The sequence below is a fragment of the Mus musculus genome, chromosome 19, assembly GCF_000001635.26.
Source record: "Mus musculus strain C57BL/6J chromosome 19, GRCm38.p6 C57BL/6J".
NCBI classification, from domain to species: Eukaryota; Metazoa; Chordata; class Mammalia; order Rodentia; family Muridae; genus Mus; species Mus musculus.
Genome location: NC_000085.6, coordinates 37197255 through 37225183, shown reverse-complemented (window position 1 = coordinate 37225183; position 27929 = coordinate 37197255). Strand labels below are relative to the sequence as shown.

General features: G+C 42.2%; 2 protein-coding genes across 17 annotated transcripts in view; one reads left to right on the top strand and one right to left on the bottom strand.

The window, feature by feature from the left end:
* Positions 1-726: 726 nt before the first annotated feature.
* Positions 727-17644, bottom strand: Marchf5 (membrane associated ring-CH-type finger 5). Of its 5 annotated transcripts, none has more exons than NM_001378797.1 (6): positions 17280-17644; positions 14311-14513; positions 7829-8001; positions 4698-4881; positions 4379-4545; positions 727-3794 (listed from the first exon to the last, which is right to left on the bottom strand). In NM_001378797.1, exons 1-6 carry the CDS (start codon positions 17312-17314, stop codon positions 3678-3680), a joined length of 879 nt encoding a protein of 292 aa, NP_001365726.1. In that variant the 5' UTR covers positions 17315-17644; the 3' UTR covers positions 727-3677. The 5 variants fall into 5 exon arrangements, with proteins under 5 accessions (NP_001365726.1, NP_081590.3, NP_001365727.1 ...); NM_027314.3 differs by having other exon boundaries at positions 7871-8001; positions 17280-17639; NM_001378798.1 differs by lacking the exon at positions 7829-8001.
* The window catches only part of Cpeb3 (cytoplasmic polyadenylation element binding protein 3), a 188280-nt gene continuing 177914 nt past the window's right edge, over positions 17564-27929 (top strand). For 3 of the 12 annotated variants that reach the window (XR_003952770.1, XM_011247209.2, XM_011247207.2), the window contains exon 1: positions 17719-17951. The gene's annotated coding sequence lies outside the window, so the exon portion shown is untranslated. Of the gene's footprint in view, positions 17643-17675; positions 17952-27038; positions 27196-27929 lie in introns of those variants that run through there. The other 9 variants (NM_001290828.1, NM_198300.3, XM_006526830.4 and 6 more) reach the window with 8 other exon arrangements.

The following is a 27929-nucleotide window of genomic DNA, read 5'->3' as shown; positions in this document are numbered from 1 at the left end:
ACCTGCAGAGATCAGAAGGTATCAGATCTCCCTAAAACTAGAGTTACATGTATGTGGGTGCTGGGAACGCAACCCTGTCCCTCTACAAGAGCAACAAGTACTCTTAACTGCAGCCTTCTCTCCAGTCCCTACATTAGAAACATCTTGTCTGAGTACTTCAAGCTGGTTTTGGCGGCACATGCCTATAATCGTAGCCTTTCAGAGGTAGAGTAAGACATGAAGATTCATGGTCAGCCTCAGCTCCATACAAAGTTTGGTGTCAATTTGGGCTACATGAAACTTTCAACACCCCCATTATCCCACTATTTTTAAAGATCCTAGTATCTTAGAGGAAGCAGGTCTTATATACTAAGTTCCAGGGGTTGTATCTGGGGGGAGGGGACTCCCCCTTCTCCGAGAAGGGAAGTGGGGATGGGAGAAGAGTTATGTGAAGGGGGAACTGGAGGGAGAGGTGGGGCTTTGATCAGGATGTAAAGTGAATAAATAGAAAAACAAAGTGCTTACTGCTCTTACAGTGGACGCAGGTTTAGTTCTTAGCACCCATGTCTGGTGGCTCACAATTACCTGTGAGCCACAAGGAATCTGGTGCCCTTCTGGACTCTATAGGCATTTGCACTCAATGTGCACACACCCACATAGAGATACACTTAACTAAAAATAAATATTTAAAACTTAACTTCAAAATAGTGAAATAAGTTTAGGGTTGGTTCAACAGACAAAATACACTTAGAGAGCATAAAAATTGTTTATTCAACCTATTTCAGCCAGTATTGAGTTTTCTATATTAAAAACAAGGAATTAGAAAAAAAAATACAGCAAAATTAGCAAGGCAGTGACTAATGAAGCCACTTAATTATATATTCTTCAACCATTTGGTAAGTAATGAACATTTTCAGCCAACTTAGATGGAGTTAACTTCTACAATAGAATTTTACTAATCACTGAATTCTAATTTTTTTAAAAAAAGGTTTAAATGTGACATTTCTAGGACAAAAAGAAAGGAAGGAAGGAAGGAAGGAAGGAAGGAAGGAAGGAAGGAAGGAAGGAAGAAAAAGAAAGAAAATCGGAGAACAGCATACTCACAAATCCTCAAGTCTGTGCTGGCTCTGTCCTCGAGGGCCCTACCCTTGGTTACTGCCCTGTCCTAGATGGGACGACCACCTTTAGGAGCTACTGAGGCCGAAAGTACCTGTCTTTTCTCAACCAAATCCTAGAAAGTGTCTAGGTGTGACTTGCATTTTAGAGATGAACGTAACTGTGGCTGAATAGCCACCTGGCCAAGGTTATACACTACAGCTACTAAAACTTGATGGGAGCTCAACGTAACCTATTCAGCTTTCAGTCTGCCCATGTCTTTTGATTTGTGGTTCCAGGGAGGCCTGTCATGTGGTGTTCAAATGCAGCAGGGCTAGTGTTCACTCTGGACTGCAGACAAGTGTGGCTCCCTCCCCATAGCTCTATAAACCTCTGCCTTCACGGGCCTTGATGCCAATAGATCGATCCAAGCAGCTCCCCACCCCCCACCACCACCCCGGAAATTAAAGTAGTACACAGGGAGCTGAGGGCTTGTGGCTGTGTAAAAGCTGCTCAACTTAACAGGAGTATCCAGGAAATGTCAGAATATATATATTTTCACACTGGCAATGATGGAAGCCAATTTCATAATTACAGCTGTAGATCTTAGTTATTTTTATATATAATCAGGGTTCACATTTTCTCTACAGAATAACAGCAGTGTTAAGGTTAACTCAGTCAAATTGCCCCTTATACCCTAGATAATTACAACTCTGGATGTTCAAAAGAGTCATTCCCACAGACACCGTAAAACTCAAAACTGAGATAACCAACCTAGAGAAAGATACCAGTCTTTACTAAAATATTTATTTACAATCTAACACAGCTCAATCTATATTTGTTACACTTCTAAAGAGAAGTATCCATTTCGCAGAAAGGGGGAGCATTATCATGCATCATATACTGTGAACAGCATTATTTTTTAAACTTTAAAAATTTTCATTCTAGGGGCTGGTGAGATGGCTCAGCGGGTAAGAGCACCCGACTGTTCTTCCGAAGGTCCGGAGTTCAAATCCCAGCAACCACATGGTGGCTCACAACCACCCATAATGAGATCTGACTCCCTCTTCTGGAGTGTCTGAAGACAGCTACAGTGTACTTACATATAATAAATAAATAAATCTTTAAAAAAAATTTTTCATTCTAATCAGATTGCTGAACATTGTAATGGTCACTATTAAACATGACCTAAATAATTGCTTTTGAACAATGAATATAAAACTAGTTAAACAATGACTAGTAAGGAGATCGCCCCCTTAATATGACAACTAAAATCTAAAAGGAGGGCTGGTGATGTAGTGTATACCTAGCATGTGTAAGGCCCTAGGTTCAATCCACAGCATTAAGTTAGAAAAGCAGGTGTTGTGGTGCTCACCTGTAGTTAGGAGGCTCAGGGATCAGGAGCTCAAGGCCACCTTCAGATACACAGGAAGTCTGAGGTTAGCTATGCTAGAGACCCTGATTCAAAAACAAGATACCCTAAAAACAGTATTGGCTATCCTATAAACAGATAAAGTGGAAACCAATGACCCTGATCAATACTCCATAATTACCTCACTGATATTCAAGAGCTCCCTTGGGTTCAATCAGTGCTTGTTCTATTAGACTGCAGACTCTCTGAACAAGTTCCCCAACTCTATCCCATAGCACCTGCACAGTGACTAGGTAAGTGGGAGCCAGTTAACAAATATCTGAATAACGGAATCAACAGAAACCCAATAATTTTATTATCATTTTTTGCAAGTTGTTCTCTGCTTAACCTATGAATCAGTAGTTCTAATTTGTAGAAATACAAATTTAAAAACATACTAAGTGATAAAAGGGCCTTCCACCTCATTTCCCTATCACTATCCTCTGCTTCCCTCCCTCCTACCTTCTTTCTGAAGTCCCCTTCCCCGCTCACACACACACCCTCACACCACACACACAGGACGACTACGAGTCAAAAGTACACTATGAACTATGAGATGTCAACATTGCATAAATAAAGTTTAATAGTGAAAAAGTGCTTTGGAAGCCCTGGAAACTGACCCTTCACATCTGAGATGTCACATGGGTTTAGGAAAAGAAAACAAAATCTCTTTTGTTCAGATAATCACTTCAATGCTGACATACATTTCTGGGTTTGTTATTTATTCAGAACTAGTTTACACTTCCTCCTGTTAACAGAGGCTCCTTTGTAGCATACAATCAATTACACCAATGAGAAAAGCCCTCACAGTTCCTTCATCGAGTTGCTATTCCTAAGAAAACACTGAACTGAGTATATACAAAAGAGGCGTCAGAATAAAACATGTCCACTTTTAATGTTTGTACAGTTTTATCTTTACATTCTTGTCTGGAAAAATATGAACAAACTCAGGTTTCCCATGCTAAAATAATGGTTTAGCCGACTGCCATAAAAGTAGAACATACAAATGACAGAGCTGACGCGTGTCCTTAGGTCCGTGATTACTGGGCGGCTTGCCCCGGCCCTGCGTGCTTTATTGTATCTCTTAGAATATAGGAGCAGCGTCACAAGTCTCCACTAGCGCATTAATGATGGAATCAGAACACAACAGACTCGTCAGGATGAGAGGCCTCAGAACAACCAGAAGTCAGTTTTATGCTTCTTCTTGCTCTGGATAATTTAGGATTTTGCGGTGTGCCTGACGTAAATATTGCTGCTGTTTGAAGTAAACCTTAAATGCTCCTTTTATGGCAACAAAAGCAATTCCACCCTAAAATAAAAAGGGAAATTAATGTTTTTATAATGCAGGATCAGATAAACAAGAAAAAGAACTTTACACCTATCACAAAAGACAGGATTTGAAGCCAAGTAAATGCTGATAATTACAAGTGAAACATTCTCTTCTGTGAGGGCAGAAGTTGGGAAAGAGCAGGCTTCAAGTAGCAAAGGAAGAGGCCCTGTTCCTACATCACTTGTGTAGCTTTCTTCCCATGGAGTTCTTACACACTGAGAGAGAGGAGAATGCCAGGCACTATGTGGGCTGCAACCAAGGAGGGCAAACAGGATGACAGGAAACAGTATGAGCCAGTTTCATCTCAGTTGTTTATTTATGATGCTGGTACTGGGGACTGAACCCAGAGCGCAGTCCAGAAGAGAAGGTACCCACAGGGAGGGTCCAGGAGGCAGCTGGCACAGGACCTGCTTTCTTTTTTTAATTTCTCTCAAGCTATGCTGACAGTGGGGGTTGATGGAGGGAGCAGACAGAGCCCCTACATAACATCTCTCCCTTTAAACACAAATAGTTAGCTCTCATCTGTATACTACTTGAAACAAGTAACATTAAATCCATCTTACCAAGATTGTCCTTTGTAAATTTGAGTTAACACTACTGAACATCAGTTTACCAACTATTGTCGCAATAGTAGGAAAGACAAGGGCTCCACACAAAATTCTGGTAGCAGAGACGTGGTCTGCTAAAGGGTTAGCTTCAGCTGGAATTCGAGGAACAGGACAACCAATCCCTAGAGGGGAAAAGCATTATGTTAGAACTAAATCTTAAATCTTAGGAATAGCTTAAAAAAAAAGCTTTAGATATATTTTTTTAAATCCTGCGTTGGTTCTTCTAAACATCAATCCAACATGCACTTTATATAGCCACAACTCAGGACCTTACCTGGAAATATACTGTTCAAGATTTGTAGTTTATTTGAGTATTTGCGCCATAGTCTAAGCACATAGTCCTCCCAGCGAATCATTTTGCCTAGTATCAGCATGACAGGAATAGTAGGAAGTCCAATCAAAAGAAATAAAGGGTCAGCTCGCTCCATAACATCCAGCCCTTCTTTATGGCCTACAACCTGGGAAGCAGACAGCATTTCCTACAGTTACTTTCTCAGGTAAAGCAGGGGTACATATTTAAGTACATAGTCCATTTTGTAAGACACATTTAGTTTCAAAACACAGAAACAAAGGTTTTTTTAAAAAGCCTAAAAGCTATTAGTCTTAAATTATTTATAAAAAGTAATACTGGTGATATAGAGATGGCTCAGTGGTTAAGAACATCAGCTGCTCTTACAGTAGAACTGGGTTCAAGTCCTGGCACCCATATGGCAACTCACAACCTCCCGTAACTGTAGTTCCCAGGGATCTGACAAGTTGTTCTGGCCTTTGTGGGCACTACATATAGTTGGTACATATACAAACCTCAAACGAAAAAATAAAATAAAATTAAATTAAAAAAAGGAAAAGAAAGGAAGGAAGATCACCCATAACATGCCGTTAGTCCCAGTACTCGGAACACTGAGGCAGGTAGATCTCCATGACTGTGAGACCAGCCTAGTCTACATAGCTCTGTCAGCCAGGGTTACACAGTGAGACCTTGCCTCAAATAAAATGAAATACAAAATAACCATCTAAGGTGGTGCAAATCTGCAAGCTGTTTAATTTTATGTGGGATAAAAGAACTTTACAAAAATGCACTGATGATATCTCAACAGAGTTGTGAAGGGACAGTTGAGTTTTGTTGTTACTTAACTTTTTGAGATAGGGTCTCACTGTGTAGCCCTGGATGGTCTGGAACTCATCATATAGATCAGGATGGCCCCAAACTCAAAGAGATGTACCTGCTTTTGCCTTCCAACTCCTGGGATTAAAGGCACACACTGCTCTTCAGTGCGGGAGCCATCTTCCAGTAACCAGCCACAATGACAAACACAAAGGGAAAGAGGAAAGGCCCCCACTGTATGTTCTCTAGACTGTTCAAGAAACAGAGGTGTCCTCTGGCTACATAACATCTGAATCTACGAGACCATCGAGGGAACAACGGGCACTGTACAAAAAGGAATTCTCCATTAAGTGTTACCACAGCAAAACCGCAAGTTTACAATGTTCTCTAGCATGCTTTGGGCGTCCCTGTAAACAAGCAAGGTAAGGGCAAGATTCTTGTCAGAGAGAATGAATGTGTTCACTGAGCATATTAAGTACGCTGAGAGCTGAGAGGAGAAGCCTGAGATACCCATGCTCCCTGAGTCTGTGGTGAGGAAAAGAAGCACGGAGACTGAAGTTTCCTTACCAGACAAAGGCATGCACCAGCACACAGTGTGGGAGATCTGTCCTTTACTTCCAGTCCTCAATTTGATGGCCCACACCACAGCCAGTAGCTGAGGGTGTAGAGTTCAGCAGCCCCAGTATGCGCTTTGCATGTGTGAGGCCTAAGTGTAATGGCACATGCCTAGTAATTCCTAGCTACTTGCTACTTAGTTGTTCAAAAGATTATCTCAAATAAGGTAAAAAAATTTCAGTGTTTATGGAGTTTATTTTCACCTTAGAGGGAGGGCCTAATGTTGGGTCTTTACTATGTGACACATGACACAATCAATCCCCTAAATTAGTAAACCAAGAATAAGGTTATTTACAGTACATCACTGTTCTTATAATTTAAATGCATCAATACTTATAAGGTGTTCATTCCAGTGCTGGGTAAGTTAATAATATTCTGTCTTTTCAATAAAAATGCATATAGAGGATGGGAGGATGCGCAGTGGTAGAGGAACTTGCAGAGAGCTTAGGTTTGATCATAGGATTCTAAAAGGTGACAGGAGAACTGGCTCTCAGTAGTTGTCATCTGACTTCTACAAGCAAATAGGCCTATACAAAATGCATACACATAAACAAAAGTATTTTTAAAATTTAAAAATGCAAATGAAATTTTTTCCACTGTTCTCTCTATATGCCGAGACTCACTTTATTCTCACTGTGGTGATTGTTTCCTCTGCTGTTAGAAATGTGACAGACTTAGATTTAGTTCCACTCTCCTTCAAGCGGATACCCTGTTTTCTTCACACTATTTGAGAAGCTGGATTTTTCTCCTCAATGTATGTTTTTGTTTGAGACATAGTACCATATATCCCAAGCTAGCTGTTTCAAACTCACTATGTATCTGGGGCTGACCTTAAACACTAGATCTTCCTGCTTCTACTCAAACAGTGGGGTTATACATGCTGGACATCACATCTAAATCAATGCATGTTTCTGACATTATTGTTGAAAATTAGGTGGATACAGCTGTGTATATAAGCGTCTATGTTCTTTATTCTATACGACTGGTCTACATTTTTTTTTTGTGCCAGGATCATAGTATTATTACTATGGCTCTGAGGTAAGTTTGAGATTAATTTAGTTTGTTTGTTTTGGAGATAGGGTCTTACCACATAACTCTTGCTGACCTGGAACTCTCATAATGCTGGGGTTAAAGGTGTGACCCAATACCTCTGGTTGAGACCAGGTACAGTGATTTATCCACCATAGCTCTTTCCACTTAGCATTGTTTTGGCTATCGAGGGTCTTTTAGTGCTTATGAATTTCAGGATTGCCTTCTCTAGCTCTGTGAAGACAATGGAACTTAATGCAGATTATGTTGCGCCTATCTTCTGATTTTGATAATACAGACATTTATGTATTAACCCTGCCAATCAATGAGTAAGGGAGGTCTTTCTAGCTTCCACTATTTTTTTTTTTCACTAGCCAGCTTTGAGCAACACTATTTACTATGTGCATGCTATCAGGGATGGGGCATGCTACAGCTCATGTGTAAGTTCAGAGAACAATTTCTTTTGGGAGTCACTTTTTATCATGTGAGTGTTGGGGACTTAACTTGGTCATTAGGTTCTGTGGCAAGCATCTCTACCCACTAAGCCATTTGGTCAGCTCTAGTCTCCTTTTTATATAAATTCTTATTCTTTAATCATGATAGCATCACTATTTAAAACAATACATTTTAAAACTCCTAGCAAATATATAATAGACCTTCACATCAAAAGTAGTGTCACTGAATAGAGAATGGTGAACCTGCATCACTGTCACTGCTCCATAAGTCACGGCTGTCCAATAGATAGATCCAACCATTATTCCTGCTGCAGCAAAAGGGCAAGCTTTTGAGATCAGTCTATCTGCAAGATCCAAGACATAAACCACTGGACCTACAATATAAAGAGAAAAGTTTCAACATAAGGTAGGGCTTTAAAATGACTTCAATATTTTCTATAGCTAAAACATTTGTATGAAGTTAGATGATCTAAAATTAGTTGTTAAACAACAGGTACTTTTAGACTTCTTTAGTCATAGGTGTGTGTGTGCATGTATGTTTGTGTGTGTGTGTTGGGCCTTCTGAAACTGGAATTACATATGTGCCACCACGCCTGGCTTCTAACAAGCTTTAAAAAAAAATTATGGCCGGGCAGTGGTGGCGCACGCCTTTAATCCCAGCACTTGGGAGGCAGAGGCAGGCGGATTTCTGAGTTTGAGGCCAGCCTGGTCTACAGAGTGAGTTCCAGGACAGCCAGGGCTACACAGAGAAACCCTGTCTCAAAAAAACTAAACCAAACCAAACCAACAAACAAAATTATGATGCCAGTATTTATAATATTTCAACAGCTACATGTGCCAATTCTCAATTAAATGCTTACTATTTTTGGAGGTATTTTACTTGCAATTAAGTCCAATTTAATTTAGCTCTGGAATTTTCCAGAGAAGAAAAAGTGTCTTAGATTTGTTCAAAATAAAACCAAGGAACTGAACATCTGCATTTAACCAGATGTATATGTAACTTGTTGGCTAAGGTACTGTATTTACTGAATAACTTTATACACAAACTGTTACTTTAGACATTTTCTTAGAAATGTATGAACTCTCTATCACTTGCTTTCTTGGGGCCTTCAATCTAAACAATGCTAGAAACAAAAGCAGTTACCATCATTGTACAAAGAAACTAGCATAGTAATTTGATGATGGAATAACTAAACATACAAGGGGAAAAAAATGTATCCGTTGAAGCCCCTGATCAAAACTCCCTACTGGCTTCTAGAGCCAGCCACTGTAAACAGAGAGATGGCACTGAAGTAAAGATAGCATGAGGAGAGACGCTGAAGGCCTTCTGGTTCCAATGTTGCTACTCATCATTTGCAAGCTATAACTTAACATTTAAAATAATAAAGTATTGGGGAGGGAGGCAGTGAGCAGGTAAAGTTAATAATTTAGTATAACTAAATTAAAAAACCTGAAAAACCAAACCAACCCTCCCCCCAAAACCCAATAAGGTATCTTTGGGGGCCAAAGAGATAGAGTAAGCTTAATTTAGTGCTTTCTAACTTTATAACCTCTACCAGCATTTGTCTTGCAGGACACCAAGTGCCATGCTATCGGTACTGTATGTATCATCTAATCTCAATCTACAGCTAGATTTATCACTTCCTCAGAAGACACAACAAATTTCATCTTAGTGAGCTTTTTAAGATCCCGATGACGGCACTGGAAGCTAGAAACCATGGTTATATAATAAAAGCTCCGATTTTGAATTTTGTTATGAACCACAAGATCTAAAGTTCCTCCTCTGCACAGCTCCACGATCAACAGTGCACATCTCAAAACCCAGTCACTCACTTGTAAAGCACACTTATCTCCTCCTCACTAACTCAGGTCAGCGCTCCAGTTGTTCTCTTCCCATTCTCCTCCACCATTCCCATCCTGCACAGCTTATTTCTCTCAGACAAACATGATAGAAATGTTATTACACTGTTTGGGGTAGGCAGTGCTCCAAGGAGGGCAGGGGACACTTGAGGAGCTGGGCTTCTCCCGTTACCAGGTGGTCCAAGGATGGGCAGGCTGGGGCAAACGTCCTTATCTGCTGAATTTTTTCACCAACCCCCTTAAAGTCTTTAGAGATAAGATCTTACTGAGTAGATCAGACTGCCCTTGAACTCACAAAGGTTGGCCTGCGTTACCTGCCCAGTGCTGGGACTAAAGGCTTCAGCCTACTAAAACCTTTTGATCCTTTTTGTCCTACTATTCCCTTTCCTTGCTTCCTCTGAGTAAAGTATTTGAATAATTATCTAATTTTTCCATGAATCTATTCCACCCAAGCTATTCCTTGGTATCACTGACAACCTCCACTTATCTAAATTCAGTGGTCTAATCTCAGTCCCATTTATTTATACTATCAGCTACATATGACATATTTTCTTTCTGACATATGGTTGGGTTTTTCTCTATCCAGAACATTTCATTACTCAATTTTCAGTTTCCTTTGCTGATTCTGTCTTTACTTCAATAAAGTTCCCTCTGACAATTCCTACCACACCATACTTTCTTCTTCGTGGTATTTCTGTTTTTCCTAAAGCAGTTTCATGGCAGAACATACTTTCCTTATCTATTTTCAGTATTAGAACAATGGTTGGAGAACCACTGGCCCTTGGCCAAATCCAACAGCTATTTTTGTAACTAATGTTTTACTGAAAAATGGCCAGCCGCAGAGTTTAAAACTATATTTACAGAAGAGACCTGCTTTGAAACAGACTCAAAAAGGGAAAGGTCTGATTTACTTACTGATATATTTCAAATTCTTATTATCCCCAAGTATTTGTTTAACTGAATTCTCTCTTAAGGTATGTATATAGTAAATGAAACTATTGGTAGTTCAGTGATATAATTTATATAAGTCATATGTATTTGGGTGAAAAGAATTCTTAAAAGGCAGGCCACAATTACTTTTATTTATTAGACTATGGACAATAGCCTAGATGTCTGAATTGTTTTTCTGATAAACTATAGAAAATATGCTAAACTTTCCTGATTAATTATCTGGTGTGAATTTTTAAATTTTACAAAATCCCCAAATCCTTATACTTTCTTTTGGAAATTTTGTGACTATCCCTTGGGTTATAGGTAAAACACATGTCTAGAAAAATTAAGGAATGGGCTGATTTACTTAGATCTAGATATTTCCTGACATAATTCTTGTCTTGTCTTTTATCTTAATTTTATTTCACCCAAATCTTTCATTACTCCTGAGAGACCAGTCTAAGATTAGTATTAATATTTGGAAGGAAGAAATAAATACTTAGTATCAAACATACCATTATGATAAAATGGTAGCCAGAGGAGATATTTCTACGAACAAAAGATTATCTAAGGCAAGTATTTTGTTAAAAAATTTTTTTCCGAAATCCTCTGAATGGTAAATCCCCAATTCTGTGTGCTAATCAGGAACTTGGTGAAGTTGTCTCATGACCAGGGGATGGGGGTAGGGGATTATAATTTTAGGAAAAATAGCACCAGGTTACAACACAAAGAGCTTTGGAGTGTTGGAGGCCCTTAAAAACTCCTGTCCTAATCGGAAAGAGAAAGCATGAATAAATGCTCAGTACCAGTTACCTAAGGACACAAAGGTTCAGGACTTTAGACATGACGTGTTAGCATTCAGCACTGACTGATGATTAAACTCAGGATCCCACGCATGGCAAGCATGTGTTCTGCCACTAAACGACACCCCTGCTCCCCACTCCACGTCATTCAATTTTCAATGGCTCGGTGGGTCCGGCACTTTCAACAGTACATCCATTACATGATGGATGGCAACCGAAGCTTTGAATCAACACCAACTTTTAGAAATCTAATAATTTAAAGGGTACTAGAAAAGCTTTTTTTTTTTTTAAATTATAAAGAAGCTTATTGTGAATTCTCTTAAATAACAAAGATTCTTACAAAGACAGAAACATCCTAATATCCTAGGTAAATTTAAGTTTTTGCATTTCAAATTTAAGTGACAAAAATCAAACCAAAAATTTTAGGTAAACATATTAGGCTACTCAAAAAGGAGTAATCAGTTTTGCGTCACGACATTACAAACATAACTTTGCTACAGGCAGTGATTTGGATTCAGCGGAGCTGGGTGTGGCTCCACGAACCTTCAAACCTTGCACTTCCATCCAAAGGCTCAGGCTGAATGATTTTAAAGGTTATTTATTTATGTGTGCACCTGAGAAGGTCAGAAGGGTATCAAATCCTCAGGTGCTCAAGCTAGAGCTGCGAGTTGTCCAACACAGGTTCTGAGACTCAAACTCAGGTTCCCCTCAGCCAAGAGCAGCCAGCACACCTGAACACTGAGCCATCTGTCCACCCACCTACTTTAAGTGCTTTCTCCTTCTTTTGTTTTTTTTTTTTTTTTTTGGTTTTTTTTTTTTCGAGACAGGGTTTCTCTGTATAGTCTTGGCTGTTCTGGAACTCACTTTGTAGACCAGGTTGGCCTTGAACTCAGAAATCCGCCTGTCTCTGCCTCCCAAGTGCTAGGATTAAAGGCGTGCGCCACCACCGCCCGGCTCTCCTTCTTTTGTGATGCCTCATTACATAGCTATGACTGTCCTGGAACTCGCTAGTAGACAAAGCTGGCCTTAAATTCATAGATATCTGTTTGCCTCCGGATTGTTTACAATGTTTTAAAATATTGTTTTGCACTTAAAATGAAAATACCTGGGACTGGAGAGATGGCTCAGTGGTTAAGAGCACAGATTGCTCTCCTAGAGGACCTCAGTTCAATTCTGAGCAACCACACGATGGCTCACAACCATCTCTAATGAGGATCTATGCCCTCTCTGGTATGTCTGAAGATAGCGATAGTGTAATTCATATACATAAAAAGGACAAGAAAAAAGAAAACTCCTTAGGTCATTTTTTTCCTTTGTGATAGTCCCACCGGATAGCTCAGACCACTCTTGAACATCCTCATAGTCTAAGGTGGCCTTGAACTCTGTATCATCTTCTTTCCTCTCCCAAATGCTGGGATTACAGAGATGTTCCAGCCAGTTTTGTTTGTTTGTTTGTTTTGTTTTTGTTTTTCGAGACAGGGTTCCTCTGTATAGCCCTGCCTGGTTGTTCTGGAACTCACTTTGTAGACCAGGCTGGCCTCAAACTCAGAAATCTGCCTGCTTCTGCCTCCCGAGTGCTGGGATTAAAGGTATGTGCCAACACTGCCCAGCTCCTCCATACCTCTTTGTTATTGGTAAGGTTAATATTAAAAATATTTTTAAGCCGGGTGTGGTGGTGCACGCCTTTAAGCCCAGCAATCGGGAGGCAGAGGCAGGCGGATTTCTGAGTTTGAGGCCAGCCTGGTCTACAAAGTGAGTTCCAGGACAGCCAGAGCTACACAGAGAAATCCTTCTCGGGAAAAAAATATTTTTAAGAATAGCAAGGAATACATTCCTTACAAAAATGACACTAGCTCAGAAACATATGGCTATAAATGAACAGAGTGATAATTTTTTCCAGGCTAGTCCCATTCTCAAAGACTTCTGGTTATTTTCATGTCCAGTAATGCCCAGAAAAGAGGGCAGTTTTCCTGAAAGATTACAATATAAGCTGAATTCTCAAAAATGAATTTAACTGTATTGGCTCAGTGGTTGAGCAAGAACACTGGCCTAAAATGGGAAAGTCTCAGAGTTCAGTGCCTAGCATAGCTAAAACCCAAAGCAAAACTTTAATTTTCTATTTTTGTTTCTTAATACAAGAATTAAAGAATACTGGAATACTCACTGCTGCTTTTTCTCTTAAACTGTCTCTAAAGAAAGGTGTTCCTTATGTCCACCCCTTACCCCCTTTAATGCATATGCACTCTCAGGTGTAATCCTCAGAAAGACCATCTATCTCATTTGAGACAAGGTCTCTCATTGGCCTGATCAGCTAGCACAGACTAGCTGGGCAGTAAGCCCAGGGATTATCCTGTTCCTGCTTCTCTAGCACTAAGGTTACACGTGTTATGAAAACGAAACTCGGGTTCCCAAGCTTGCCAGGCAAACACTTTACTGATGAAGCTGTATCCCCAGCCCTAAGTCACCTCTCTTGTTACATCCATAGTGTGTCATAAAGTCCTTTTCTTCTCAAATAAAAATATTTAATGTACTGACAAACAGGCAAGTCTGGGGACTTGTTAAAGATATTGTAAACTGTTAGCAAAATAAGTGTCTGACATTTAGAGAGAAAAAAAATAAATTCACAAAAAAGCAAAGATAAAGAAATCATTTAAAAATAAATCCAAGGAGCTGGAGAGTAAAGAGCATTGACTGCTCTTGCAGGGGAACTGGAACGAGTTCCCAACACTCACATGGTGGCTTACAACCATCACACTCGAGCTTCAGGGGATCCAATGCCCTTTTCTGGTCTCCTTGGGCACTAGGCATGCACACAGCCCATACAGTCATGTAGGCAAAACACTCATACACATAAAAACCTATCAACCAATCAACCAACCAACGAGCTGGGTGTTGTTGCTCATAATGGCAGCAATTGAGGAGGATGAGGCAGGAGGACTGTCATGAATTCCAGGGATACAGAGTGAGACCTTATCTCAGGTCTTCACCTCTTCCTTCCCCCACCCCAAAAAAAGCTTTTAACTACGGGGACACACACACACAGAAATAAAACAGTGAACATGTCTGTGTTGTTCTTCCATTAGTCCTTACCCAGCTTTGGAAACACTATTAAGTACTCGGCGTTGCACTGAGGACAGGCCACTCTGGCTGTGCTGTTTCCTCTTTGCTTTTCATCTACCCAGCGCTGGAGACAAGCCTGGTGAACCCACTTAGTAGATCCTCTGCACCTGCATGGTCTCACCCACTCAGCTGTTCTATCATCTTCATCGGTGGCAAAGCACACCCAGCAACTTCTGTAAATTAAGAAAAAAAAGTTTTATCTTTAGGGTTCCAGTCTCCTTCCTGCATGAAGCTCTTAGCTAATGGGATGGAACTATCATGCAGTATTGAAGAAGTCCTGTAAAAATTACAGAGCCAAACAACCAATCTATTTCCAGTAGAGCTTTTCTTCTGGTTTGTTTTTTATCTTCCACTACAGAACCTATTTTTTGAACTTTGTTTTTATCTATCTTTTTTTTGGACTCCATCTTTCTAGTAATTTCCCCTGACTAGTAAACTAGCATACAGGCACAGTTTCAAGTATCTTCTGCTTATTAAGACCTCTTGAACTTAGAAAAACAAAGTGCTAGTGTTTTCATATATAGTTCCCCTACCCTTCAGGCCAGGATTACAAACATTCTAGGCAGAATGTTCTGAGCCATATTCTCAGACCATTCAATTTTCAACTGAGGAAACCAATTTTTAAAAAGCCGACTCCGTTTTCTTAATGGTAAAGGATAGCTATAGGAAGAAAAAGGACATCACAACAATTTCTTTCCAAGTTCAAGAGGTCCTTTTTTTTTTAAAGATTTATTTATTTATTTAATGTATGTGCTTACACTATAGCTATACAGATGGTTGTGAGCCTTCATGTGGTTGTTGGGAATTGAATTTTTAGGATCTCTGCTTGCTCTGGTCGGCCCCACTTGCTTCGGACCAAAGATTTAGTATTATACATAAGTACACAGTAGCTGACCTCAGACACACCAGTAGAGGGCGTAAGTAGACAAGTAGGGCTACATATACCAGAATCATTATCAGTGTTAAAGTAAGGAATGGGAATGTGGTTCAGTTGTACCAGTGTTTATCTAGCATGCATGGCACTGGATAAACAGAGTATGGCAGAGGCAGGAACAGTTGGATGGGGGCAGAAAGAATGTAAGAGTTGTGAGACGAGGAGCGCTGTGCATTTGGTCTTCTGGCCTTGTGCTTACACACCTACCGTACCTGTGGTTATCTGTGTAAGATCTACACACTATTGCATCAGGGATAGAGGAGGGACTCAAAACTCCAGGCCTACCCTGAACTTTGGATACTGCTACTAGAGGAGGAGGGAGTAAATTTAGTGTTGTGCTAATAACACGCCCATGCTCTTGTAAATAACCTGGACCCATGCTTATGCAAACAATCCTAATTAAATTTAATGGAACACACACACACACACACACACGCACACACACACACAGAAACGAGGGGGTGATGGGACTCGGAATGGGAAAGGACTTGGGAAGAAAACGGTAGGTAGAGGATGGAGGTGAGCTAGGGTGATGGGAGAGGAAACGACTAAGTTATGTACATTCTAAAAAGGATAGCCAGAATTCCCAAGTTTCTGTAAATGTTTCATGAGCACTCACTGGCTTTTATGAAAACCTCTGAAGAATACATGAAAAGCCAAGACAACATCTAGACAGAAGAATTTTTCTAAGTGTCGTCACGGAAAAGTGAAAGTGGGATGTCATCAGAGCAAATGATTAACTACGCAATACAAGGATTGCGTCTCATATAACTGGAATCGATGTGGCAGGCAGTAATCTCTCTGGGCATACTTAGTATGACACATCTAGTCAAGTATGATAAATTATAATGAAAGGAAAACTTGAGAAGTGACCAGACTTCTAGACAACTGGAGAAACGGACAAGTTCATTAGTTGTAGCAGAATAGCTGCTAAGTACCAGAGATTTAGGCTAAATCCTGTCATAAAATATGAGGGTGTAACTTCTTGCCTTCCCTGATGGATCTTTGATGCCCACCTCCCAGCCCCAGTAGTTAATGGCTATAACCTCAATCAAGAGAGGGCCTTCATTTAATAAGTTTCAAAGCTGAATCTTAAGTGCATTGAGAGCATCACCTGCTGAAGTGGGTGGCCAGTTAGTCTATTTAGAGTTGCAAGCAACCTCAAACATTATGAATTAGATCGACCAATTGGTCAGAACAGCAAGCAGCTGCCTTGGTGAAAAGGTGGATTTAATTTAGTTTCCAAAAACTCACTGGCTGGAATTTAAACGGCAGAGGGCAGTGCTGTAGACTTTCTCAAAGAGTTTTAGTGGCTGGAGACCCCAGGAATGGGCAACTGGTCCCAGTACAAGCCCAAACGTGTCTGGGAACTTAGCGATCGTCAAGTGTGCTACGTGTTCAATGTTGCATGCTTGTGGCTGTTTTCCATAACCTCTACTCTAGTGTGACCGACCGTTAAGGCTCCCTTGTGGATATTCTGACCTTACGGTTTGGGGGTAGGGATGGGATTGGGGGAGGGTGGTGGGGGAGTTGGAAAGAGAAACGAAACCCAGGCTTTAAAAGAAGGAATGCCTATCCTTGCATTGTGAAAGTGCAAGGGACCAGTCTCCAGAATGACAATCGGGTACTTCCCAGTGGCGTCGCTGTCAACCCCTTTACTACATTGTCCGGGGAGGAGGGGGAGAAATAGAAACTAATACTATGGGTTAACAATAGCGCCTCTTCACCTCAAAAAACAAAACAAAACAACAACCAAAAAAAAAAAACCCAAACAGGCTGGCGGCCAAAGTAGACCTCCCTCCTTTAACTAAGTTTCAAAGTCTACGACCCTGACCTCTCGCCCGCTCTTCTCCCCAGTGCCACCTCCAAACTCAGAGCCCTTTTCCCGGCCTCCGGGCCGTGGAACTCTCGGCGGACGCCAGGATCCCCGCTCTCGGGGCCTCGAGGCCAGCATGGGCAGGCCCAGGACGAAGGCCGGCAGTTCCCGGCCCCACGTTGCTCCTACCTGTCCAGCATCTGTTGAAGGGCTTGGTCCGGCATCTTCCGCGGAGCCGGCGAGCTCGGCCCTCGCCCGCAGCCCCGCTCAGGGCCAGGCCCCGGGACAATAGCACTGAGAGGCGGCGGAGTAGGCCTCAGTCCCGCGGCGGCCGCGGACCCGCCACACAGCCTCCCGGCGTGGCTCCCAGAGGCCCGCGGTGGCGCTGCGCGGCCGGCGGGCGACCGCAGAGGGCGGCGGGGAGTGAGGAGGAGGAGCCTGGGGCCGGGAGGCGGCGGTCGCGGCCCGGGTTCCTGCCGGTCCGCCCAGGGTTCCGGTCCATGGACCGCCGGGGCGCCGAGCTGCTGCCGGCGGAGGAGCTACCTCTGTGAGGTAAGAGTCGCCGCCTCCGTGCGCGCCGGGGTCACGACGCAGGGGCGGCTCGGAGCAGCCTGGGAGATGTAGTCCTCGGACCGTCCCCGCTAGAGGCTGCACAGCCCGCCGGGACCCCCGCCGCCGTGCCCGCCGCCGCCGGGCCGGCGCCCTCCCGTTTCCTTCCTCCAGGGGGAAAAAAAAATGTCCTTCGGGCCGCTGTCCGGGAAGCGGCAGCATGTGGCGCTCCGCTGTCAGTAGCAACAAGGTCAGCGCCCCTTCTCCGCGTCTTGTCCCCTCAGCTCTCGCGCTCAGGTGGGACAGAGCCAGGTGAGGGGTGGCGGCGTGGAGGGCCAGTTTCTGGGCCGGGTCAAGTACGCCGGGCCGCGGCGGCGCGAGGCCGGGCGCTCGGGTCAGCCTCGGCCGCGTCAGAGCCCATCTTCGGGGAGGGACAAGTGGCTTAGTGCGGGGCTGCTCTGGAGGGGCGTGTGGGTAACCCGACTGTTCGCACCGGCGCCTCTGTGTGTGTGTTGGGGACATAGGAGAGCATGGGGGGTGGGACGCGAGCAACCACTTTGCCTGTCCAGGAACCTTCTCGGTTCTGGTGCTGTCGCCCAGCCTTCGAGGGCTTGCGGGCAGCCTCCAAAGGGGACACGCTGCTGAATAAACAGCCCTTGCTTGCTCAGCTGTGGGTTGTCAGGAGTGTTTGTTTCTTTCCGCAGCTGGTCACCGTTAACCATTCCTAAGGCTCCTTGACACTTCTAAGCAGGTGGATCCCGGCCGAGGGATCAAAAAGGGAAGAAGTGACAAATCACGCCTCTGTCTTCTCTGACGCCGGAAGGGATAGCTTTGGAGGGGGGAAACGAGCTGTTGTTGACTTAAACCGATGCGTAATTTGGACGACCTGTGGCATTGTTTAGCGCTGTGATTGGTGGGATGTTTTGCTAGTTTTCCGTTGGTTGTGCCTACGGTTTTTTGGTTTTTTGTTTTTTTTTTTTAAACTTCTACAAAACGTTTGCTATTTCTTTAAATGAAAATGTTTCTTTAAATTTGAGCCTGGAGTGGTTTCTCAGGCCTATAATTCCAGACTTGGAAGACTGAGACAGAAGGATTACCTGGTCTGTATAATGAATTCCAGAGTAGCCTAGGCTAAATAAATAAATAAATAAATAATCAATCAATCAATTAATCAAGGATATGGTAGGCGTCCAATCCCGTAACCCCAGCACAGGAGAGGAGGAGGCAGAAGGATTAGGAGTTCAAGGTCAACCTCTAACTCTAATTAGTTTGACTCTGTCTCAAAAGGACAAACAAAAAGCTGCATAGGCATGGCCAGCAGATCTGGGAGGGTCTTCACAAATTCAAAATCAGTTCGGGTTACAGAGAGAGACCCTATCCCACAACAGTAACCATCAAAGCTACTTTTGTTTGTTTGAGTTTTTCCTTGGCAAGGACTATGTATCTGCAACACAGGGATGACTGGACTTGGAGATCCTCCTATCTAGAGCTCCCCATATCTGGAATTATATAGGCATGGCCCACCACACCCAGAACCGAAAGGCTTTCAAAATTATTGCTTAAGGTAGTTTGTTTTTTTTTTTTTTTTTTTTTTTTTTTTTACAATCAGCTCTTACCTGTGTAAATCTATTTTTGTACTAGTGCGTCCATGGTCAGGATATATAAATAAAATACATAAATTTATTCGACCTCCAATTTCTGAAATATGCATTTTTATGTTTGTTTATTTATTTTGAGACACGTTCTCACCGTGCAGCCCTGGAATTCACTAGGTACACTAGGCTGAGCTTGAACTCAGAACTTTGCCTCCCTCTGTCTCCTGTGCTTAAAGGCTTGTACCAACAAACAAGGCTACTTTTATTATTTTTTGTGGGGGTACACGTATGTGGGCAGAAGTCTAAGGTCAGCTTTGGGTAGATTCATTTATTGTTCTCCAGACTGGGTTTCTCAAAGAACCCAGAGCTTGTTGGTTACCTAAACCAGCTGGCCAGAGATCTGCCTACCCTTGTCCTCCCTGGGGCTAGGATTGTAGATGCCACAGGTACACCTGGCCTTTGTGTGAGTACTAGGGGCTGGAATTTGGGTCTTTATGCTTAGGTTACAAGTACTTTGTATCTAGAGCCTTGTACTGGCTAGTTTTGTGTCAATTTGACACAGCTGGAGTTATCACAGACAAAGGAGCTTCAGTTGAGGAAATGCCTCCATGAGATATAACTGTCAGGCATTTTCTCAATTAGTGATTAAAGGGGAAAGGCCCCTTGTGGGTAGGACCATCTCTGTGCTGGTAGTCTTGGTTCTATAAGAGAGCAGGCTGAGCAAGCCAGTAAAAAATATCCCTCCATGGCCTCTGCATCAGCTCTTTCTTTCTAACCTGCTTGAGTTCCAGTCCTGACTTCCTTTGGTGATGAACAGCAGTATGGAAGTGTAAGCCAAATAAACCCTTTCCTCCCCAACTTGCTTCTTGGTCATGATGTTTGTGCAGGAATAGAAACCCTGACTAAGACAAGCCTCTAGAAGCATGGTTTCATGAAATATTTTAGGATACTATAATTAATATTCCTTCTCATGAAAAGAGAAATAGGCTGCCAACCTTTGGAAGGAAAATGAGTAGATTAAGCAGAGTGTGTAATATTTAACTTTTTTTTTTTTTGCTTCGTGTGCTATGTAAGCCTGCTTCTAGTGTGCGTATCTCTTTTAAGCAGTTAACCATGTGGGATATATGCTGACACAATGTCCATTTAGCTTTGGAGTTTATATTAAGGGGAATTCCCATTTCTTCTTAGATTTAAAAAAAAAATGATGTTGTTGTTGTTTTGTATGTTTGCCTGAGGATCTTACATAGCACAGTCGGCCTGGAACGTAAGTAAAGTGTGATCTAGATCATGATTTTCCTGCATCTGCCAAGTGATAGGATTACAGGTCACCAGCTACTATGACCAGCTCTTCTCTTGTTGGTTTTCTTCTTCTTTTTTTTTTTTTTTAATTAAGAAAATAGATTTATTCTTATGTGTATGAATGTTTTGCTTGCATGTATGTTTTTGTATTACAAGCATGCAGTGTCTACAGAGTCCAGAAAGGGGCATTAAATCTCTTGAGACTGTGGTCACAGATAGTTGCAAGTCATCACATGGGTAATGGGAATTGAGCCTGGGTCATCAAGATAATAGTTAGCTCTCTTAACAGCTGAGCCATCTCTCTAGCTTCTGTTGGTTTGTCATCACCCCCCCCCCCGCCGTCCCCCCCCCCCACACTAGTACTTCTTTTCAGGTAGGATCTTGCTCTGTAGTCCTGGCTGGCATGTAACTCACTAGATGGCTAGGTTGTACTCCATTTTGCTGGAACCCTCTGCCCTCGCTTCCTGAATAGTGGGATTATAGGTGTGGTCCACCATGCCTGCCCCCTCCTCCTTTTTAAAGATTGGGTTTCACCCTGGAGTCTAGGCTGGTCTATGTAACCTACCATGTCCTTTAACTGGAGGTAATCCTTTTGCCAGAGATGTCCAAGTTCAGAGATCTGCAGGGATGACCCATCACACCCTACTCTGTATTCTGACCACCACAACAAGCGCTGTCAAATGTATGCTGGCCCACCATCAAAAACAATATAAATGTATTTCGTACATAGATAATTTGTGGCGAATGGTAGTCAGCCATGGGAGTAACCAGCATGACTATAGACATTGTTTTTTGCCCATTGCTATAGTTTTAGCAGAAATTAATTTACTGAAAATATAAAAAGATTTTCCATGCCATAGATGGGAAGAATAAGAATTGACAATGTTGATTAATCTTAAGAGTTATAGAATATGTTAATATTCTATATTTTAAAATACTTGGTTATGAACTATTCTAAAGATATCCAGAAATGTAGAATAATGAATGATTTAATGTTCTTCTATCACACTTGTTTTGAACTGTCTGCCAAAAAGTGTAATGAAGGTTTTTCAGAGAAATAATCTAACATCTTCAGGCATCCTCCAAAGAACTGTCAATTGCCAAGGTTAGCGATAAGCTGTGGGTAGAGCCCTCATTTCAGGCTATGGGAAGTTCTTTGTTAATTCCTTCAGCAGATGTGCCCAGAGAATTCATAATGTAAATGGGCACTAGAATAGCAAATTAAACTGTAATTACCCTCTAGGAGCCCAAAAAATGTTTGTGCTTACTAAATGAAAAGGTACACAGACATAAAACATTATGCAATGATAATGTGGCAGTGTGTGCAAAGTCACCAGCTTAGCCTAGAAATACAAAGGAACTCACAAGTTTGTAGAAGACCCATGTGGGCTGCCATGTTAAAAAGAATGTCTTGACATGGGATATGCCACTAAAGAGACAGAGAAGAGTTTGGGTCTGGATTTAAATGAAAAGATTTAAAGACAGGAATTAACCTCTCTGATTCAAGTGGTAGGCTTCTGCTGTCTAAGTGGGAAAATATGTTTGTCTGAGGATGTATGAAATAATGAACAGGCCTTGAAGTCACGCAGCAGTGGGAATACAGTGAGAAGTAAAACCAAGTCCACTCTGCCTTTGTGAGGTCTACTGATTGGTGGGAGAACCATCCTAAATGGTAACTTGGAATTGAGCACTTACAAGGAATTATAATTAGGGGGTTGACAGGGAGGCCAGGGCAAGCTTTTCTGAGGAATTGTCTAGAATACTAAGGACAGAAGAAGAGCAGTCATTAACTAGAAAAGAGAGGAAAGCGTACTCAGGCCAAAGAACATGTGTAAGTGCCCCATGAGGAAAGTGCTTTGATAAATAAAAGACATTGAAACAAAGAGATTTTAAAGTAACTTTGATCCCTAACGTTCAAGTGACCCGTAATGAAGAGTCCACAGGCTTGTGTTAGGAATTTTGCCCTTAGGAGAGATGGAAACTCACATGGGTGGGGTAGGCCTGACATGAGAAAGAGACGCATTGTGTAGGAAATTGGGTTAGTTCATAGTTAGAGGTTTGTCCTGGAAATGTTGATCAGTGTGTCCTTTAGTGAAACTAAACTGACGATCCTGGACTGCTGTCTCTATTTTTGTTTGTTTGTTTTTGATACAGGGTTTCTCTCTGTATCCCAGGCTGGCTTTAAATTCACAAAGACACACCTACTTCTATCATCTGAATGCTGGAATTAAAGGCATGTGCCACTACATACTGACTCTCCTCTTTCTTTCTAATAAGGTCTTTCTCTGTAGTCCAGGCTAGCCTCAAATCTCTGTGTTCCTAGAGCTGAGGTGATTAAGTATATGCCATCATGCCTGGTCTGCTCACTACTAGTTCTTTAAGATTCACAGTTGCATGGGTCAGGTGATCATCAAAAGCAGTAAGGGCAGGAACCCGGAAGCAGGAGCTGATGCAGAGGCCATGGAGGGGTGCTGCTTACTGGCTTGCACCTCACAGTTTGCCAGCTTGCTTGCTTTTTTATAGGACACAGGACCATAGCCCAGGATGGCACTTACAATAGGCTGGGCCCTTCCCCATCAATCACTAAGAAAATTCCTTACAGCTGGATCTTATGGAGGCACTTTTTCAATTGAGATTCCCTCCTTTCTGATGTATTTAGCTTGTGGCAAGTTGACATCAAACTAGCCAATACAGAAAGAAAAGAATTATAGGGCAGTATAGTATATTTTCCCTTCTGTAGCTTAACCCTGAAATGTCCATTTTATTTAGCTATTTTGATTTTGTTTTGGTGTGTGTGTGTGTGTGTTTTCTCTCAAGGTAGGGCTTCTCTGTGTAGCCCTGACTGTTCTAGAACTCACTCAGTAGACCAGGCTGGCTTCCAACTTAAGAGATTTGCCTGCCTTTGCCTCCCATGTGCTGGAATTAAAGGTGTGAGACACTGCCCAACTATTTTGACTTTTTATACAAGTTTTACTTTGTAGTCTAGGCTGGCCTGGAACTCACTGTGTAGTTCAGGCTGGGCTTCAACTCTGAGCATTCTCTTGTATCAGTCTCTTTTGTGGTTGGATTATGGGCTTGAGTGTCAACTTTATGAGAAAATGTATATGGAAAATAATTTTCTTTTTCAAACCGCCATGTGTTCATAGAGCTACCCAAATGTTGTCTTGTAGAACTAGAGTTTCCCCAGACCTTTTCCAGAGAACTTGTGAAGTCAAGGATATTTTCCTGGGCTGGAGAGATGGCTTAGCAGGTAAGAGCACACTGACTGCTCTTCCAAAGGTCCTGAGTTCAAATCCCAGCAACCACATGGTAGCTCACAATAAGAGACCTGATACCTTCTTCTGGTGTGTCTGAAGACAGCTACACTGTACTTATTTATGATTACAAATAAATCTTTTAAAAAGATATTTTAATAATAATAGGAAAACATCATTTGCATTTCCATTGCATTAACATTTACCTTGCAATGGCACAAGCAACTGCAGATAAAAATTCCTTGCACATGAGCAATGTTCAAAAAGCACTGGACTCAGACAGCACTAATGGTCATGCATTTACCACAGCATGTGTGCATTAAACATTAGAACCAAATAGTTTTCTTTACAAGTTTAAGCAGTTAAAATATTTATTTTGTTAGTCTTTACACTTTAATATTTATATTTCTATTGTCTGTATATGAGCAGGTATGATGCACCCTTCTCCTGCATCTACAGCATGATAGCCAGGTGCAGTGGTGTGCACTTACCCCACCCTACCCTGTGACAAGGGAGATAGAAGGAAGGTAGATTGTTTGAATGAACACAGAGATTTGAGGCTAGCCAGAAGTCTTGGGCCAAGCATTGTAATTCTAGCACTCAGGAGGCAGCCTGGGCTGCATAACAACACCCTGTTTCAAAAAACAAATAAAAAATAAACCCAAATAGCCCAAATTGAAAATGGACAAAAGAGCTGAGCAGACATTTCTCTAATGATAGTGAGCAAATGAAAAGATTTTCATTTTTCTTTTTTTTGTATTTTTTATAAAGATTTTATTTATTTATTATATGTGAGTACACTGTAGCTGTCTTCAGACACACTAGAAAAGGGCATCATATCTCATTACAGATGGTTGTGAGCCACCATGTGGTTGCTGGGATTTGAACTCAGAACCTCCGGACGAGCAGTCAGTGCTCTTAACTGCTGAGCCATCTCCCCAGCCCAAGATGTTCATTTTTCATTAGCCTATATAGCATACGAATTAAAGTGACTTTCGACTTGCTTTCTTTCATCTGAAACTGTTAGAATCCTTAGGATCTAGGAGTTTTTCTTGGTTTGTTCTGGGTTTTGACCCTGGGCATTGAGTCTAGTACTTGATCCAGTGGGCTCTCTTCTCAGCACGTGGGCTTTCTTTTACTGTATACATCTGCTTGTGTTTTGGGTTTTTCCCTCCTGGGAAGTTCTTGACTCTAAATTGACTAGTAGTTGCTTGTTGCTCCTGGAACTTGATTTTCAAGGTTTGCTATTTCCACAGCCCTCTGTTAATCTTAGACTCTCACCAACACTCAGAGTGCCCCATTCAGAGGCAGCTAGATAGAGCCTCTGTTGAGAGGCCTAATGATGCCAGTGAACCTGAAACAGGAGGTGCCATGCAGAAGTAAAAATAGACTGTTAAAGAGCGAAGACAGAGTTTAGAAAAACACAGACTGCAGCTACCCAGAATTCAAACAGTTTGGAGATAATTTGCTGAAAAGTTAGAAAAATCAGGCAGTATTCAGATTTTTTTTTGTAACTTATTCACTTTACATCCTGCTCATTGCCCCCCTTCCACAGTCCTTCCCTTCATGCCCCCTTCTCCTCTGAGCAGGTGGGTTCCCCATCAGGAAAGAAAGAACTGACTCCTGCAAGTTGTCTGCTGATCTCCACATTTGCACCTTGCTATACATAAATAAGTTTTTAAATGTACGCTCTGGAAACCAAAGTCAAATTTACTAATTTATTATTTTCAGTCCCAGTTAGCTATTGAATGGGAGAAAACAAGACCCCACAATTAGGAGGAGGGCTTATCTTTCTGTCTGTCTCTTTCTTTTTCCTTCTACCTTTTCTTCCATTCATTTTACAGGTATAGGAGTTTCCCCTGCATGTATGTCTTTGCCCTATGTGTGCAGTGCCTGAGGAGGCCAGAGAGGGTGTCAAGTTCTGGAGTTAATTGTGGTTCTAAGTCACCAAGTGGGTACTGGGAACCCAACTTGGGTCCCCCATGGGAAAGGTAATTCCTAATACTCTGAGCCATCTCTCCAGCCTTGAAGGTGGTTAGGTGGTTGTTGTTGTTGCTGCTGCTGCTGCTGCTGCTTCTTCTCCTTCTTCTTCTCCTTCTTCTTCTTCTTCTTCTTCTTCTTCTTCTTCTTCGTCTTCGTCTTCGTCTTCGTCTCTTCCTCTCTCTCTCTCTCTCTCTCTCTCTCTCTCTCTCTCTGTGTGTGTGTGTGTGTGTGTAAGTGTGTGCGGTTGGTTTTTGCTTTTTTCAAGACAGGGTTTCACTGTGTATCCCTGGCTGTCTTGGAACTCACTCTGTAGATCAGGCTGGCCTCGAACTCAGAGATGCCTGCCTCCTGAGTGCAGAGATTAAAGGTGTATGCCACCTCTAATGGCTTGAAGGGTTCTTCTTTACCTGCCAGGTACATCTATGGGAAAACACATAGCCAACCCCCATGCCCCATGGTGAAAAATTGAATTTTCCCTCAGAGATAAAACAAGGATGTATGCTCTTGAAACTTGTTTTCAACAATGTCCTAGAGGCTCTAGTCAGGTCAATTAAGTAAGAAAAGAAACAAAGGCATCTGTGCTGGTTAGTTTTTGTCAAGTTAACACAAAATCTGTGGGCCTTCTCTGTAAGCATTTTCTCAATTGACTTGGGAGGGCCCACATCCCACTGTGGGAAGTGTTACCCCTGAACAGGTAGGCCTGGGTTATATAAGAAAGCAAGCTGAATGTGCCATGCAGAGCAAGCCGGTAAGCAACATTCTTTCCTTGTCTCTGCTTCAGTTCCTGACTCCTGGGTTTTTATTTGAATTCATGCCTTGACTTCTGTCTTAGTTTTACTGCTGTGAACAGACAGCAGGACCAAGGCAAATCTTATAAAAACAACATTTAATTGGGGCTGCCTGGCAGGTTCAGAGATTAAGTCCAGGATCATCAAGGTGCAGGCAGAGCTGAGAACTCTACATTTATCTGAAGGCTGCTAGCAGAATACTGACTTCCAGGCAGCTAGGCTGAGTCTTATAACCCACACCCACAGAGACACACCTACTCCAACAGGACCACACCTTCTAATTGTGCCACTCCCTGCACCAAGAATATGCAAGCCATCACAACATCCTTTGATGATGGATTATAGCATGTAAAGAGAAATAAATACTTTCCTTCTGTGATGGTTTGAATATGCTTGGCCTAGGAAATGGCACTATTAGTAGGTGTGGCCTTCTTAGAGGAGGTGTGGCATTGTTGGAGGACATATGTCACTGTGGGGGTGGGCATGGAGACCCTCCTCCTAGCTGCCTGACAGATTCAGTCTTTTCCTGGTTCCCTTTGGAACAAGATGCAGAACTCTCAGCTCCTTCTCCAGCACCATTCCTGCCTGGATACTGCCATGCTTCCTGCCATGATGATAATGGACTGAACCTCAACCAGTAAGCCAGCCCCAGTGAAATGTTGTTATTTTTTTAAGATTTATTTATTATTTTATGTAAGTACACTGTAGCTGTCTTCAGACATACCAGAGGGCATCAGATGTCATTACATGATGGTTGTAAGCCACCATGTGGTTGCTGAGATTTGAACTCAGGACCTTCAGAAGAGCAGTCAGTGCTCTTAACCACTGAGCCATCTCTCCAGCCCTGAAATGTTGTTGTTATAAGCATTGCATTGGTCATGGTGCCCCTTCACAGCAATGGAAACCCTCCCTACGGCACCTCCCTACGTTGCTTTTGGTCATGCTGTTTAATCACAGTGGCAGATGCAAACTAGAACAGAAATTGGTTCTAGACCAGGTTGTAACTAAGACTGTTGTTTTATGGGAAGAGGGTGGGAACATTTGAAGCTCTGGGCTAGAAAAGGCTATTGAATTCTCAGGACTTAATGAGCTGTTATGAAAGCTCAGAAGATAGGGATGTAGAGAGAGGTGCAGATGATGGGGGCCTGGCTTGTGAGGTTTCAGAGCAAAGCAAGCCAATAAGCATCTCTCCTCCATGGTGCCGGACTCTTCTCTTCTTTAAGTTCTTGCCCTGACTTAATGATGACTGTGATTGGGACATGGAAGCCTAGTCAACCCTTCTCTCTCCAAGTTGTCTCTGGTCAGTATTTTATCAGAGTGACAGACAGGCAGACTAATATGGCATCCACTTTGGAAAGGAAGAAGAAAAAC

Coding starts and splice junctions, on each gene's coding strand:
- Marchf5 (NM_001378797.1), bottom strand. CDS start 17,314: ATGCCGGACCAAGCCCTTCAACAGATGCTGGACAG. Junction 8,002..14,310: donor AATAGTGTTTCCAAAGCTGG/GTAAGGACTAAT, acceptor TTTATATTGTAG/GTCCAGTGGTTTATGTCTTG. Junction 4,882..7,828: donor ACACTACTTTTGATGTGAAG/GTCTATTATATA, acceptor TCTGCTTCCCAG/GTTGTAGGCCATAAAGAAGG.